This window comes from Cnephaeus nilssonii (assembly GCF_951640355.1).
Source record: "Cnephaeus nilssonii genome assembly, chromosome: 9".
NCBI lineage: Eukaryota > Metazoa > Chordata > Mammalia > Chiroptera > Vespertilionidae > Cnephaeus > Cnephaeus nilssonii.
This window is the reverse complement of record NC_137080.1, coordinates 55,994,866-56,012,248: the sequence shown is the minus strand read 5'-3', so window position 1 is coordinate 56,012,248 and position 17,383 is coordinate 55,994,866. Positions and strand designations below refer to the sequence as shown.

The 17,383-nt window shown below is 34.6% G+C and overlaps 1 protein-coding gene across 10 annotated transcripts in view; it reads right to left on the bottom strand.

Annotated features, from left to right (window-relative positions):
- Positions 1 to 17,383, bottom strand: part of SNAP91 (synaptosome associated protein 91) — a 128,979-nt gene that overhangs the window by 54,503 nt on the left and 57,093 nt on the right. For all 10 annotated transcript variants that reach the window (XR_013814001.1, XM_079780738.1, XM_079780737.1 and 7 more), the window contains exons 9-12: positions 14,001 to 14,042; positions 8,789 to 8,859; positions 3,196 to 3,223; positions 1,806 to 1,915 (exon numbers count right to left, since the gene is read on the bottom strand). Coding sequence is in view for 9 of the 10 variants with exons in the window: in XM_079780738.1 (XP_079636864.1) it covers positions 1,806 to 1,915; positions 3,196 to 3,223; positions 8,789 to 8,859; positions 14,001 to 14,042 (251 nt within the window). In the remaining variant the exon portion in view is untranslated. The remainder of the gene's footprint in view (positions 1 to 1,805; positions 1,916 to 3,195; positions 3,224 to 8,788; positions 8,860 to 14,000; positions 14,043 to 17,383) is intronic.

The following is a 17,383-nucleotide window of genomic DNA, read 5'->3' as shown; positions in this document are numbered from 1 at the left end:
CTATCTACTGAGCCAAACCGGTTTCGGCTGTTCCAGTAAAACTTTATTTACAAAAAACAGCCAGCGGGATAGGTTTGACTCCTGGGGCCATAGCTTGCCAACTCTTGCTCTATAGACAACAAAGTTAAATCATATTTCAAGCTATGAGTCACTCACCAGATCACAGAGCAGAAATTAAAAGGGAAAACCTAAATGCCTCAAAGTAAGATGGAATTTTCTTAATCATGTTACGAAATGCTGATTAGGAGGACTGTGACAAAAGGAAACATCATCCAAATATGAAAGGTATTAGGGTAAGAGGATTATGGATAATTTCTTTTCTTTTCTGTATTTTAAAATTTTTTAATGAAAAAAATTCTTATCTTAAGAAGAATACTTTATTTATAAACCAAAGATAGTAAAATGAATAATTACTAATGTACCTTGTTTTCTAAATAAAACTACAACATATCAGTTTTGGCTATAAAGAGGACTCACCTGGAAATACTTATATATATATATTTTATTTTCATTCATTGGGGCTGTGATTTTTCAAAGCTCCTCCATTTGCAGAAGTTCTAAGAAGGAACCTAGAGCTTTGCTATTCAAAGTATAGACCCCGAACTAGTAACATCCTGGGACCCTGTTAAAAATGCAACATCTCAGGCTTACCCCATTATCTCCTACATCACAAATTTTATTTTAACATGACCCTGAGTGTTTCACATGTACATTCAGGTTAAAAGAGCACTGGCCTAAAGGTCACCAGACCAGGTACCAAGCCATCAGTGTCCCAGGCTCCCCATCCCCTCTTCATAAACAGCAATTACATCTTTATCTTTTTTACAGATTAGAATTCCAAGAAGAATGGATTCTGCTACTTAAAAAGTTTCTAAACCCTTGAAATTTGCCTACTTTTGATGTCCATTTAATAAATACAACAGGTATAACTACCAGAATAGGAAAGTATATTTATTAATATTCATATCAGAGCTTTTATAAGAAGTAACTTATCTTAGTATAGAGACAGAAAGGTTTTGGTTTTACCAAGTTGAAGATTATAAAAAGCCAAACTAAGCAATAGAGGATAACATACATTGTTAACATGGGTGTATTACTTGGATTTATTGCTTAGTTCAAAATTGAAGTCTCTAAATGTAGGGCATTCACAATCAGAGTCACAGATAGTACAAAATGAGACCAGAATCCTAAGGCAAAATAGCCAAACAAAGAGTTGACCTAAAGTTATTACTTGAGGAAGCCACTGCGAGTTGGGGCTTCACTGTAGGCAGCCCTGAGACTTCACAGAATGTACAGTCATCTCTACCTTTCTCACCACCGTTCTGACCTGTACGTGCTAGTAAAGCTCATTAGAAACACCACAGTGGTCCCTTCCTAACACCTGAGTCTGAGTCCCTCAGATACACCAGCTAATTGATCTACAACTGCAAGCTTTTAAAAAAAGGCATTTTAAGCCACCATTTGAATTTCCCACAAGAATAAACACTTTTTAGAAAACATTTTCTGTGTCAGCCAATTTCAGAAGAACTTGCAATGTGTGCATGGTTTTTCCACTTCCTTTCCCAAATGTGTGGGCAACAAGGTGATTTCCACAGCTTAGGTCCTTCTTATGCTTTTAGAAGTACAGGCCTCAGTAAGTGTATCAGGTATAAAATAATTTACTTTGTGTACCTAAAAATAACCCCAGTAATACATGTTAGGATTAGCTTTCATTTTCTGAAATCATTTGGGTTCAGTACATAAAAAACAACAACAACAACTCGTCAAAATACTAATAAACATTCACTGAATATTCATTAACTCACCTGACAGGGACAGCCGTGGATGGAGTTGCAAATAAATCAACCGGTGGGGACGTGTCAATAGTTTTCGCTGGTGTAGAATTAGGAGACGTAACAGTTGTGGCTGGAGAAGACTGAAAGTGAAGATGCACAACACACTCTAGTCAAATCCGAATCTACAGGACAGAGCAACAGCACTTCCACTTTGCAGACCCATGAACTACAGATCTATAGGAGGAAATACTCCTGTCACTGATAACGCTAATCCTGTCCTTAAACATGCTAAAGAAGAGATAGGGAGGTAAGGGAGTAATTACATTTATTCAAGTAGGCTGTCTAAAAAGCATGCTTGTGGCCCTGGCTGGTGTTTCTCAGTGGTTAGGGTGTCGGCCCACACACCAAAAGGTTGCAGGTTCGATCCCCTAGTCGGGGCATGTGCAGAAGGCAACTAATCAATGTCTCTCACATCAGTGTTTCTCTGTTTCTTTTTCTCTCCCTCCTTCCCTCCCTCCATCCCTCCCTTCTACTCTCTCTAAAAATCGATGGAAAAAATATCCTCCGGTAAAGAGTAACCAAAATAGAAAAGAAAACAAAAAACAAAGGCACACTGTGGAAAGATTCCCAACTACAATTGCTTTCTTTACCATTAAAACACACATAATATCATGTGCCTTACCTGTCTCACAGGGCTGTGATTTAGAGTATGTGAAAGTGCTTTTCAACTAATAAAATGTTACAGATACATTTGTTCTCAGTTGTAAAGGACTAAGTTCACATTGTGATATTACACTGGACTTAGAAAATATAAAGGAGAATACATAAAAACTTACCTTACCTTTTCTAAAAAATTTAAAAATAAAATTACACCTGATCCAGTAATTCCTCTTCTGCATAATACCCAAAAGAATTGAAAGCAGGGACTCGAAGGGATATTTATACACACATGATCACAGCAGCATTATTTAAAATAGCCAAAAGGTGGAAGCAACTCAAAGTGTTCCTTGACAGAAGAATAAATGAACAAAATGTGGTATATTCATACAATGAAATATTATACCGTCTTGAAAAGTAAGGAAATTCTGACATGTTACAACATGGATGAACCTTGAAGATATTATGCTAAGAAAAATAAGCCAGTCACAAAATGATAGTTACTGGATGATTCTACTTATATGAGGTACCTGGAGTACTCAAAATCAGAGAGACAGAAAGTAAAATAGTGGCTACCAGGGACTTGGAATAGGGGAAGTAGAAAGTTAATGTTTCAAGGGTACAGAGTTTCTGTTTTAGAAGATAAAAAAGTTATAAAATTGATGATAGCAATGTTGCTAAATAATGTGAATGTAATCCACTAAACTGCACCTCGAAAATGATTAAAATTGTTAAAACAAAACACAACAAAAAATAAACTTACCTTACTTAATGGAGAGGGAGCACCAGATCTAAAAGGCAACAAAAAAATTAAAACTAAATATACATGTAGAAGCATTTAAATTTGATACTATCACTTGGTCAAACATTAATTTGTTTATATACAATTTTTTTTAGTAATGGACACACTATTTAATACTTTCTATCTTTTACTCAGTTATGACATTTTTTTTAAAAAAATTTATTGTTTAAGGTATTACAAATAGTAGTACATATGTCTCTTTTTTTGACATCCTCTTCTAATGTTTCCCACCCACTAAATTTCTAGTATTAGAAATCCTTAAATTAAAATTTTCCCCCTATATCTTTAGTAATTCAATTCTTCAAGTTGATCATTATTGCCCATGTCCATCAAAAATAAGCTGTCCGAATTGGAATTTAAATTTTTTTTCTCTAAAACTTGGGAAAAATATGTTTTATAGAATTAAAAAACCTTCTGATTTATTATTTCAAAAAGTTAGGAAACTCATTAAGTTTAAAGTATATTGTGATTAATTAATCATAATTGTGATGCATAAAAGAAACACTAAAATAAATAAAAAATCCCTATGAGCCCTGTGCCTGAAATATGCCTCAACTTCCTTAAGTTTTTTTAATGGCTATAATGAAATCTATAAAAAATATTCCTATTGTCCTATTAGAACTAGTGGAAGCTTAAAAATGAACAGTAATCTCAATGTTTATTTCTAAAGCAGCGAAGGAAAATTAGGAAGAAATATTTTTTTAAGTTATATTATGAATAGCAGTGACTACTGCACATCACTTCTACAAAGTGCTTCAGAAACATCTGCTTAAACAGCTTACATTTTACCAACCTGAGTTGGTGGAAAATAACAATAAAACAAAAGGAATAAAAATACATTGCAATAAGAAGCCTATAGTCAGGGTCTTATAGGATGTCAGGGATGTCTTGCTACTTATCTATAGAGGAAAATATCACATGTAGCAGTAGCAGAAAAGAATTAGCAGAGAGTTAGTAACTGAATTTTATACACTATCATGAATTTTTGTTATTGGATATAGCAAAACAAATCTAGTAGTAGTATATGCCGGATTAATACCTTTTATGGTCAAGTTCATTTGCAAATATATGCCTGCCATTTTCTATTTAAATTTAGTTTTTACTTAAAATTAATGTAAAGAAAAGGCACATAGAAATTTCTACTATATTATGAAGGTAGAAGAATAAAGGTAACATTTAATTTGGTTATGTGTAGTTTGGCTAAATATAATCTTAAGAATGACATATCCTATAAAGAAAAGGATATACATTTATCTACATTGCTTATTTCAAAGGGCCTACTGAAACAAGTGAATCACAGTGTGCTCTATGTCCCAAAAGCTACTTAGGCACCTAAAAATCTTGTATAGCAGGAGTTCAAAAATTCTCTAATGCGTTTTTGACTAATAATTTCTCCACTCCCACCATTTTTTCCTTTATCTGTGTGGAAAAGGAAGGGAACGAAGTCTAAATAAAAATCCAAGGAAAAACAGCCTGAACTTGGCAAAGGAAACATAGAAGCCATTCGACATGGTCACTTTCTAAGAATGAATTAATTGAAATTAAATGATCTCTCAAGCAATGTCATGAAGCACTGCTCAGTGGTACTGACACATGAGGAATACTACTATTACAGAAAAGAGAACTGAGGATGTGCAAGCGCTTTTTGAAATATGTTTTTAAGCTAATACGTAAACATTTCTAACATATTGTATACTCCATGGCAATAATAAAGCTATAATAAAAATGATAGAATTGTTCTATCTGCCATTAAAGAATATCACGCTCAAATATAAGCATAAAACATCATAATTGGCACAAGAATTATTTTGCCAAGCTCCTACACGAATGCTATTACTAAATGACACATGTAGTTACCCCATGGATTAGACAAACAAATGAAAATTTCCTACTGTCCCTGCGGAGCTATTTTGCCACCTACTGCACTGTATCTTAACTGTGTAAGTGTCTGTATTCTCCATTAGATGCTAAGTTCTTAGCAGTGAGGGGACTCATCTCAATGATTTATATCCCTGGCACTTTACACAGCAGCTTGCATTGTGTAGGCAGTGAAATATATTTTGTATTATCTGAATTTTTGAATGAGAATACATTTATGTACTCTTTGTATAAACGTGTAAATTAACCAAAAGTCTTAAACATTATTTTGTGTGAAACTAAATTGTCAGGATGTGTGACCTCCGTTCCCATGGACCAGATCCAGCCTTTGACAAGATTTCATCAGGAAGGCGCGAACTAGAGGTGCTCCCATTGGGACATGACTTTAAAAAGGATCGTTAATCACTGGTTAAAATCTGAGGCTCCGAGGTTCAGAGAGGTAAGCAATTTGCCAAGTCTCTTCATGCTTTAGTGGTGGGTGTAAGAATCCAGTCAAAGTCTGTCTGATGCCCAGAGCCTGTGCTCATTTCACATCCCAGCGGGTCCTGACGGAAACACACATAGCCCAGCACAGTGGTTCCTCCCTTACACAATACATTGACTGCTTCCTTTTACTTGTTCCTTTGTTGATTTTCTATCTTACCATTGGTCATTTCTCCTTTATAAAAGAAAAGACTACAATGTTTTATATATAAGTAATGACATTTATTACAGACCTATACTTATTTTAGCTAGAGAAACTTAGCACTTAGTGAACTGTATTGGGGGAAATAAAGCACAAACATAATTTTAGAAGAGAATAAATGACTATAAAGTAATCTACCCTAAATTTTGTAAAATGCTACAAACTAATATGTGGATTTTTCTGATGCACATAGTAAGTGCCAAGGTTTACTTCCACAATGTTAACAGTAAGGTATCAAAAGAGAACATTTTGTTATTTCTTATTTACAACAATAACCCCTACATAGTTCTGGTTATAAGTGCTAGTTATAAAAATAAACAACAACAAAAATAAAACACATATGTGAAAAATCTGTCTTCCAAATAATTTTATTTACAATAGGTTTATCTTGCATTTCCTGCACCCTCAACAGTTAGAAACCCACATATAAAATAAAATAAAATTCTCTCTTTGGTCTATAGGGTCATAGAAACAAACAATATACAAAGGTGCATCATACAGTATTGCATGAAAGTTCCAAAATATCAGTTTCTTTAAGGCACTAAATATAAAGGGCATACATATTTTTATAGAAGACATTTAAAAATGCTTTGTTTTATGCACTTACCTAACCTGGAGACAACTTTAATAATTAATTTTCTTTATAAAATTGTCTTTTGTTATATGACATGGGAAAATCTTCTGATTACTAAATAAATGAAAAAAACTTTGATTTCTAAAATCTAAAAGAAATATATATATTTGTGTACATACATACATATATACTAGTATCTAAGAGAGACTGTTAGTCTTGATCCAAGAAGACCAAACTAAAGTAAAACCATTTATGCCAGTCAACTTGTAAGACAAATAAAAAAGTATAATGAAAAACACAGATGTGTAAAATGGACAGAAATCAATTTTAAATGTTCTAAATACCAAATGTGGACTCTTAAGAGTGTTTTTTTTTTTGCATTTTTAGTAATAACCAAATGCAAAAAAAAAAAGTCACTCAATATAGTACTCACCCTTCACTTAAGTTCCCAGGTAAGCACAAACATACAAAGAAGAAAATAGTTAACTACTGTAGTTCATTTATTTTAAAAACAGGGAATAAGCAAAAGACAAGTTCATATGCGGTCTTAGCCAATTCAGAAAAGAAATATGACAAGCATAAAATGATTTTAAAGCAGAGAGAAAAAGTATGCTCAGCTAAAGGTAATTCAAAACAGAAGTTACTATTTCACTGCTTTTGGAAATGTACGTTAGTATATATAGCTAAATTCTCCAAAAAATTTGCAGCAGCCACCAGGGGGCGAATTTAGATTTGAAGTTAGGACTAAGGAAATCCACTATGCAGTGTGTGGTGGGGGAAAACCTGAGAGGGAAAGAGTGCAGAGAAACTGCCCAAGGAAGAGGCTCTAACTCTTGGGGGTATGCATACTGCATTTCCTTCGCTAAAAAAGGTTCCTTTGCCACAGGAGCAGGGCCTTTTCTCAGGCTTCCTGCCTCCTTTCCCTTAAATCCAAGGCAACTCACTTGGCTTCCTAGATCCCGTAGTACAGGATGGCCCCAGCAGTATCTGGAAGTGGGCATCTCTGTTGTGACTTAGTATACTCTCTAGTTTTTTATTTGACATAAATCTATCCACAAAAGGCTGATCACCCATGGCCACACCCTGGGCTGTGGTAACAAACCTGCTAAAGCCCCCGAGAGGTCCATCATTCCAGTAGCTCTGCCATAACCGCCTGAGAGATTCCTACACTACTGTTTGTCACTGAAAATTTAAAACAGGCAATACTTCTTATACTAACTTGGGGAAAATGACAGAAATAACACTTAGCCAATAAAACAACAACAAAAGTAAGGTCGGGACACTAGTCTAGATTCTGGGAGAAGAGAGCAGAAAGGAGCTGCCTTTTGGTAGCTGTACTGCAGGTAATATCTCTGATCGGCCTACAGATCTGTCATGACCAGTTATTAAGTTGTCTCTGTTAACTTCTGCTGTCAAGCTCAGTGGACTAAACATAAAGCCAGGACAAACCACCAAGACATTTCAAGCTGACTCTGTGGAGAGAGCTATACTAAGTGTTAAGGGGGAGATAATGAAGTATAAAATCATCCCTGACCTTTAGAATTAGAAAATCTATTTAAACCACATGTGTGAAAAAAATGGCCACAACACAGGGCAGAGCGTGATGAAGGAAGGTTTCATGAAATGTCCCTCCCGGGATGTGTGAGATTTACACAGACAGAGATAAGGGGGTTGGCATCCAGGACCAGCAAGGCACAAAGAGCGGAAAGCACTGGGTCTTGTGAATGCACAAGTTTGACACCTGCCAGAGCAAAATAAATAAATAAATAATAAGGAATGGAAACTGGACATTTTTTGCATGTATTGAGGAAAAATAGTAAAAAAATGTAAGTGCCAAACACAGGTATAAAAATCCAGTAAAATTGCACTTACCACTGCTTAATTGCCACTCTATAAAAAGATCTTAGTGGAATGTCAGCAGCATGCCATGCTGAAGGGTTCAAGTGGGAAGAGTCTGGAGTCCAAGAAACTATACTCAAGGGCTTTTTTTTTTTTTTTTTTAACAGTGAGGTTGGTAACACAACAGTGTTCAAGGCTGCTTGTGAAATTGTGCTTGCTTTACGTAGGCCCAATGATAACAGCCTCAATTTTTAAACATAAGCAACTCTTTTTCTGATTATTGTGAATCCCTTCTAAGGGCAAATACATAAATCAGCAAGTTCAGTTAACATAGGTGCAACCTACTCATTTGCTGCATTCGCCTGCAGACAGATTGTTGCAGGTGGGGTCGCACTGTCATGAGTTAATGGGACGGGGGGTGGGGGGGAGGTGGGGGCGGTTTGAGGAAACCCAGGAGAATTACAATAAAGCATACCCTAAAACTGTAGTAGTATAAGTTGTACTGTGATAAATCTCATTCTTATAAAGAACAATTCTAACATTTTTCATCTTATTTATAATATACAACTAATGCGTACTTGTTTCCAGGTTTCTTTCCTTCTAATGTATTTAGATGCTGTTCAAGGGTCTCCATGAGACTGCTGGGAGCCTACAATAAGAAAGTAAAAATAAATGTCTGGATTGCTTGCTTGCAAAGTAAACACACTGGAACGTCACTGTAACCTTGCATGGTGGAGGTCTGTGAGTGGACCCCAATATATATGTGAGATGATTACATTCTAGGGTCTTTTAGTGTTAAAAATCTTTAAATTCCCTGGAATCTCAGACAGGCCAATCCTATATATACTTAACTCCCCTGCATAACAAATAGTGTTACAGTGTGGTTTCAGTGTAGAGTATACATTGGATAAACTTTTTTCTAACGTATTACTTATATGCAGTAAACTAAGTTTAATCCAATTCACCATATGTTTCCATAAGACCACAGTGAAAAAAGAATAGGTATTTATATCCAAGTCAAAAATATAAGTGCTCAAGTACAAAGTAACAGAAATTTGAAAATACAGTAAAATCTCACTTATCCACGTTTGACTGAAATGTTAGGAAAAATTGCTACTATACTAAAAAAAAGGGGGGGTAAGTGATAGTTGTGGGGAAAAGAATACATCTTTAGTAGCTAATAACAATTAAGATTTTCTTATTATTGAGGCATTTAATTTATTTCTATAATAAAATAACTATCAAATATAATAATGTTATAATGGACTATGTGTATTGGCAGATTTAATATATTTCAACCACTTTATTGAAAAGTAACTGTTTTCATAATATTTTAGGCAATATAAAGTGATGGCATTTTACTGTATATTAGAAAGAGAAATAAGAGATTCAAACAATATTCCACTCTATTCCTCAAGCATCAAAATTTTAATTTCATCTTTCTCATATAATTTTAACCCAAATTTGACCTTAGCAGCATAGGCATTCAGAGAATAGCATTTAATGAATAAAATATATAACTACATAGATAAACTGAATTCTAATAATTGTATTTAAATTAATATGAAATTAATTTTGAAGAACTATGCTAACTGTTGAAATAGTTCACATAACTCAAAAAAATTCATATCACTGTAATTTTATATGGTACCTAGAGTGACAATTTAAAATAAAATTATATTAAAAAATTTTGATTTTTAAAGTTTAGGATATTTATTTAATATTCACTTAAATTTTACAAATAGAATCATAAATGGTCTCAATAATCATGTGATTATTATAAGTATAAATTACTAAGTGAAGCAAACATAAGTTTATAAATATAAATTACTAAGTGAACAAAATATTAATGTGATCAAAGTGATGAAGGTACGGTAGAAACAACCCTATGAGCATTATCTAAAAAGTTAATGACTATAATGTAGAAAGAATAAGGACTAGCAGGGGGTATAATAAATCTAGAAAATTATAAAAATTAAAAGTTTAAAATATAACTCAGGTGAAAGTGGACTTACTCAACAAATTCCAGTAAACTACTGTAACAAGTATGCCTCTGAATATATAAAAAAGAAGTTTGTAAAAATAAAGAAAATTTTGCTGTATAGAAGAAATAGTCATCTATAAGGTTGTGCTAATTTAATAAACAAAGTGTACATTGTAACCTTAAAGGGAAGAAAATAGTAATGGCTTCATAATTTTTAGGTGTATCCATACCTGGTAACTTTAAAATTATAATAATAATTACAATTTTCATAATAATGGAATCTAGGAGGCATACTTCATTTTTTAAATTTTTAATATGGGATCACAGTATGGAAAAAATGTGTCAAGTGATAGAACCATTCTCCATTTAGAAGACTCAGGTCCTCTGAATGGTAAGTACAATGTAAAGGAAATGTGATTCTGTGCTAAGCCTGTTAAAAACAACAACAAATGCTACTTACAGACACAGAATAGAGAACAATATAGGACAGCATAAAAAAGAGGTAGTATATTCTCCTATTACATTTTTTAGGTAGCTAAACAACAAAAATAAAAACCAGGAACAGAGTTTGCAATTTCTTTTTTTTTTTTTTTTTTTGCAAAGTTTCTTAGCAATTTTAGGAAGACTTTTTAGAAAACAAATTAACAGTCACAATAGCCATAATGGAAATCTGATCAAGAACACAGACTACAAAATTGACTTTTGTCTTTAAGAGGAGTTATTTTGCAATATGTGGCACATAAAATTAAGTTTGGAGCATTTTATCTTAGAGGTTTAAAATGCTTCATCATTTATATTACTTGTAAGTACTGTGAAATCTAACAGAAATAAAGTTTTCAAATGTATGCAGACAAAAAAAAAAAAACTGTTTGATAGTAATGTTCAGGAGTGCAGGAATACCAGCCTTCTTCTCAACTGTATCTATGGTGCTGAGCATATCCTGGTGTATAGGAGGCAATAAAGCAAAACTAAAATTTCCAAGGAGCAAAACTCTGAGAATGCCTTTGCTATTGTAAAGAAATTTAAGGTTAACAAAGTATAATTAGTTACTTATTTTTAAAATGCCAAAGTCAATAGACCATTTAGACGGAAACACCAACCCAAGAATAAGTCAGCCTGTGAAAGCCAATAGATAACAGCAATATATTACGGTTACCGATTCATCAATGGTACAGTCTTTAAAAGGAGACTTTTCTTTACCAGTAGTTTTCAGGTCAACCAGAATTCCTGCCATCAAAACCTAAGATGTTTTTCATAAATGGAGATAATTTAAATTTGGAATGCGCACACACACACCAAACAGGAAATACTATTTTGAAAATCATTTTCTTGGAACAAATTCATAAATAATTTTGAGTCTAGAATAAAAAAGGAAGCATCCATCTAAAATTCAGAGGCTTTAGATTATAAAGCATCATTAAGGGGAGGGGGAGGGGGGCTGAGTGAAAAAGGTGAGGTAAGACAAAAAAAAACACAAACTCACAGACACAGACAATAGCATGGTGATTACCAGAAGGAAAAGGGGGGTTAGAGGGGATGTAGAAGAGGGTAAAGGGGGGCTAAATGACTTGGGGTGGTGAACACACAATACAATATACAGATGATGAATTATAGAAGTGTACACCTGACACCTATATAATTTTATTAACCAATGTCACCCCAATAAATACAATTAAAAAAACACAAATGGGAAAAAAGCAACCAAAAGATCATTCAAATTTTTGATCATTAGATTTAAGAAACCATTTGAAAGTGCTGAGAAATATATCAGTTCTGATATATTCACTTCTTACCCAAAACAAACTTTTGAATGTTTTTAAAGGAAATGTCACTGATACACATAAGTCATTTAAATGCACTTATGATGACATTAGATGCACAATTTAAAAAGGGCTACCGATGTCCACACTGATAGTTATTATGCAATTTCTAACCTAAAGGATAGCCATTAAGTTCCTCTGTTCCATCTTGCAGCAAGAGGAATTCTAATCCTTTTTTGAGTTACTAAGCAGCTTACTCCTTCTCCCAGTCAATAGGTAACCCTTCTGGTCTCCATCTCCTCTCTAACCCTCTCCCACGTCTGGTGTTTTTATTGTCACAGCTAGATTGAGTGCCATGGTGGCCACAGAGAGGTCTGGCAGAGAACAGAACCTAATCTCAAAGGAGTTAAACTGAGCCCACAAAAAGTAGCATTTCTGACCCATCTGTAGATTAATTCTGGTCTAGCACGGTTTAAAGGATTAACCCTACCTAGAGCAGCTCACATTCCAGCTAGGACTTGACTATACTGTCCCAGTGGGTCTAAATCCCCAGTTCAATTAGAAGTCTCCTTTGGACCTATGGAAGGGGCTCTAAATAAGAATTAGCTCTGTTACTTATAATCCCAACAGAAATCACAATTAGGTAGCTTAAGAAATTTCAGAAGCACACAATACTCTTGTACTGAGATGTAAATATATACTGGAGAAATGAGCTACAAAAAATTTTTTTAATGAGGAGGTGATTTACAAATTAAACATTAATAGTGAAGTTTATGTGGCTCTATAAATCATAACAAAAGTAGAGGATATGAAATACCAGAGTCTAATGGATCTCTACCAAAGAATACCTTTTTATTAGGCCCAGGGCAAGACTGTATCTTAAGGATTTTATCTCTGTTCACCAAATTGTGATAACACATAACATTATATAAAATATGTCGCCATAGCCTGTTTGGCTCAGTGGATAAAGTCGGCCTGTGAACTGGCCTGTGAACTAAAGGGTCCTGGGTTTGATTCTGGTCAAGGGCACATGCTCAGGTTGCGAGCTCGATCCCCAGTAGGGGGCATGCAGGAGGCAGCCAATCGATGATTCTCTCTAATCACTGATGTTTCTATCTCTCTCTCCTTCTCCCTTCTTGTCTGAAATCAATAAAAATATATTTTTAAAAATATTATGTCTCTGAACTCTAGAGAGATCATATAAATTATAATAAATTTTATAGTACCACTATAAATTAAATGCAAGTATGTGATTCCTTCTTTTGATGATTTACTATAATTCTATAATTTTAAAAACAAAACAGTATTAAGTATTCCTTTAAACCTTTCCTTGTCTTCCTTTAGGCTCTGCCCTAACTAAGTAAGACAAAGGAGGACCTATTTTCTTACTAACTGAGAGCACTTCTAACAATACATCCAGTTTTTCTTTTATTCTACAGTGAGCTGCCTATAGAGCTGAATAAAGATGATTTATCATTTCTAAAAGCTATTCATTGAGCTGAATATTTTCATATTCAACTTTCTAGGTTAACATGCATTATTTATTTGGATATTTTACAAATAAAGACAAAAATCAGCGTGGTAGAACTGTATCAGAGTTTGCCCGTTCATGCCCCTTCTTCGCACCGGGGCATGCTGAAATCTAGAAGAACAAGCAGGAAGACAAATTCAAATGTCTTGATTATCATGCCTACAAATATCTTTTCATAGATAAAATATTTTTTAAAACAATATTCAAGGCTCCCTTTTGATTCAAGTTCAAGAATGAAAATATGACCTCAGTAAGTAAATTCAGTTGCCTTTTAAGAAGAAACTATGTTTATAAGGGCAGGAAAATATTCATATTACCTCTAGAAATATATTTAATAGCTAGAAAAAATAAACTAGAATAATTTCCAAGAAAGTCCATTGGCCTACATTTAAAATACATTGAGTACTTTTAAATACTTACAAGACTTTATCAATGATCTAGGTAAGACCTTTTATGAAAAACTACAGAATAATAATTTCATGTACACTGAATCTTCCACTCAAAGAATCACTTACCTGTGTGAGGTCAGGAATATCACCTTTATCAATGCCAACTTGCTGTGGATTAAGAAAATAAAAAGTAACTTAATGGGAATTTTAAAAATTAATTTCTCTGAATTTAATTGAAGATCACCACATAATTAGTTAAAACTACATGTCAAACATGGTATAGAATTGTTATGTATATTAATCTTACTTTGAGCATATGCTCTTTGTGTAGTTTTCCACTCAGTATAATATAGCAATTATTTCACTAATATAGTTAGATATAACAAGTATAAAGAATTATGTTAAAATCCAAAAACAGAACTTAAGAAATTGAAGTGTAAAATTTAAGGTTTCTTCCATATTTAACAGCAGCTAAAAAATCTAAAAAAATTGCATAGACTAAATTTAAATAGTTAATTATACCCAGTAAGTCCTTTGTACAGAAAATGTTTATTTAAAAAAATATATTTTAAATTTTTAAAATTTAATTTAAACAAACCCTTCCCCAACCAAAAAACAAACAAATAGTTCAGCCATTTCTCCCACCCCACCACCCACCTCTTGCAACCACCAATGTGTTTTCTGTACCCATGAGCTTGGATTTCTCTTATTATTATTTTTAGATTCTTCATATAAGAGTGATCATATGGTTTTTGCTTTCTCTGACTTATTTCACTTTGCATAGTGCCCTCGAGATCCATCCATGATGTTACCAGTGGCAAGATTTCATTTTCTTTTATGGCTAAACTAGAGGCCCAGTGCATGATTAAATCATGCACGTGTAGGGTCCCCTACACGCTTTCACTTTCGATCACGGGGGAGCTGGGTGCCTGTCCGCTGGTGCACCAGGCCTTTCAGAAGCCTTCGCAGTGCCGGAGGCTTCTGAAAGGCCTGGTGTCGGAGCGGACAGGCACCCAGCTCCCCCGCTTTTGATGGTCCGTGGCGGGACGTGAGCTCGCTGCCCCAGAGGCCCCTTCTGTGTCACAGCACAGCCATGGCGCAGAGGCTGAGCTTGGGCCGCCACTGGCGACACGAGCTCAGCATCCTGCTGGCCCAATTGGCCACCCTGGCCACCCCGAGTCCCGCCCCCCCGCACCTCCTGGCCAATTGTGGGCATAGCAAAGGTACGGTCAATTTGCATATTTGTCTATTATTAGGTAGGCTAATAGTCCACTGGATGTGTGTATAATGTGTGTGTGTGTGTGTGTGTGTGTGTGTGTGTGTGTGTGTATAACACTTTCTTTATTCATTCATCTATTGATGGGTACTGGGGTTGTTTCCATATCTTGACTAATATAAATAATGGTGCAATGAACATGGGGTGCATATATTTTGTAATTAGAGTTTTCATTTACTTTGGATAAATATCCACGTGTGGAATTTCTGGATTATGCAGTTCTATTTTTTTTTAATCTTCACCCCAGGACATGCTTACTGATTTCAGAGAAAGAGAAAGAGAGAGAGAGAGAGAGAGAGAGAGAGAGAGAGAGAGAGAGAGAGAGAGAGAGAGAAAGAGATAGATAGATATCTTACTTGCCTTAACTAGACCGAACTTGCAACCTATGTATGTGCCCTGACTGGGAATCAAATCCACGACCTTTTAGCATATGGGACAATGTTCTAACCAACTGCAGTTCTATTTTTAATTTTTTTGAGGAATCTGCATACTTTATTCTATGCTGGTTGCACCAATTTACATTCCCAGTAACAGTAAACAGGGTTCCCTTTTTTCCACATCCTTGCCAATACTTGTTATTTCTTGTCTTTTTAAAAACAGCCATTCTAACTAACATGTGTGAGGTGATAGTTCATTGTGGATTTTATTTGCATTTCCTAATAATTAATGATGTTGAGCATCATTTTATGTACCTGTTGGCCATCAGTATGTCTTTTTTGGAAAAATGTCTATTCAGATCTTCTGTCCATTTTTAATTGAACTACTTGCTTTTTTGCTATTGATTTGTATGAGGTTTTTGTTTGTTTTGTTAATCCTCACCTGAAGATATTTTTCCATCGATTTTTAGAGAGAGCAGAAGGGAGGGGGAACACACAGAAACACCCATGTGAGAGAGACACATGGACTGGTCGCCTCCCACATGGGCCTCAACCAGAGCCAGGATGGAGCCTGCAATCGAGATATGTGCCCTTGACCAGAATAGAACCTCCAGTCTTCAGATCAATGCTCTATCCACTGAGTCAAACAGGCTAGGGCTGTATGAGCTCTATTTGTGGATATTAACCCCTTTTCAGAGATATGATTTGCAATTATATTCTCCCATTTGGTAGGTTGCCTTTTAGTTTTGTTGACGGTTTCCTTTGCTGTGAAGAAGCTTATTAGTTGGATGTAGTCCCACTCGTTTATTTTTCCTTTTGTTGCCTTTTCTTTTGAGGTCAGATTTAAAAAATCATCAAGACCTATGTCAGAAAGATTATCACTTATGCTTTATTCTAGATGTTTTATGGTTTCAGCTTATATGTTCAAATCTTCATTTTGAGTTGTTTTTTGTGTATAGTGTAAGGTAGTGGCCCAGTTTCATTCTTTTGCATATGGCTGTCCAATTTTCCCAACACCATTTATTAAAATTGTCCTTTCTACATTGTGTATTCTTAGCTCCTTTGTCGTAATTGAGCACATACTAGGTGTACCAGTTAATAATGCGGATTTTTTTCAATAGATGGAGTTACACATATGTTGATATATATATATATATATATATATATATATATATATATATATATGTATGATTTGATATGTATGCTATTTTGTTGTATTGACAGCAAGCTTCAAAACTTCATATGTCAAATTTGCTGAAGGTGTTAAACATCATAGATACTTTTACGCTTAAAAATGTCGAATTTTGTGCCAAAAAAAAGCATTTGCGGGAAGTTTAATTCATTACTTTATTTTGAAGAAAAAGTTATTGTATACTTCGGGAAGCTTATGGTGAACATGCTCCATCTCCAGATACTTGTGAATGCTGGTTTAAATGCTTTAAAAGTAATGATTTTGATGTGAAAGACAAAGAACGTCCAGGTCAACCGAAAAAGTTTGAAGACCAACAATTACAAGCATTATTGGATGAAGATGCGTGTCAAACTCAAAAACAACTTGCAGAAAGATTAAATGTTGCTCAGCAAACAATTTCTGATTGTTTATACAAGCAATGGGAAAGATTTTAAAGGAAGGAAAACGGGTGCCACATCAACTGGGTTGATCCAGGTCAACCATCAACATTGACTGCAAGGCCAAATCGCTTCAGAAAGAAGACAATGCTCTGTGTTTGGTGGGATCAGGAAGGTGTGGTATATTATGAGCTTCTAAAACCAGGTGAAACCGTTAATAATGATTGCTACCAACAACAAATAATCAATTTGAACCACGCTTTGATTGTGAAATGACCAGAATTTTC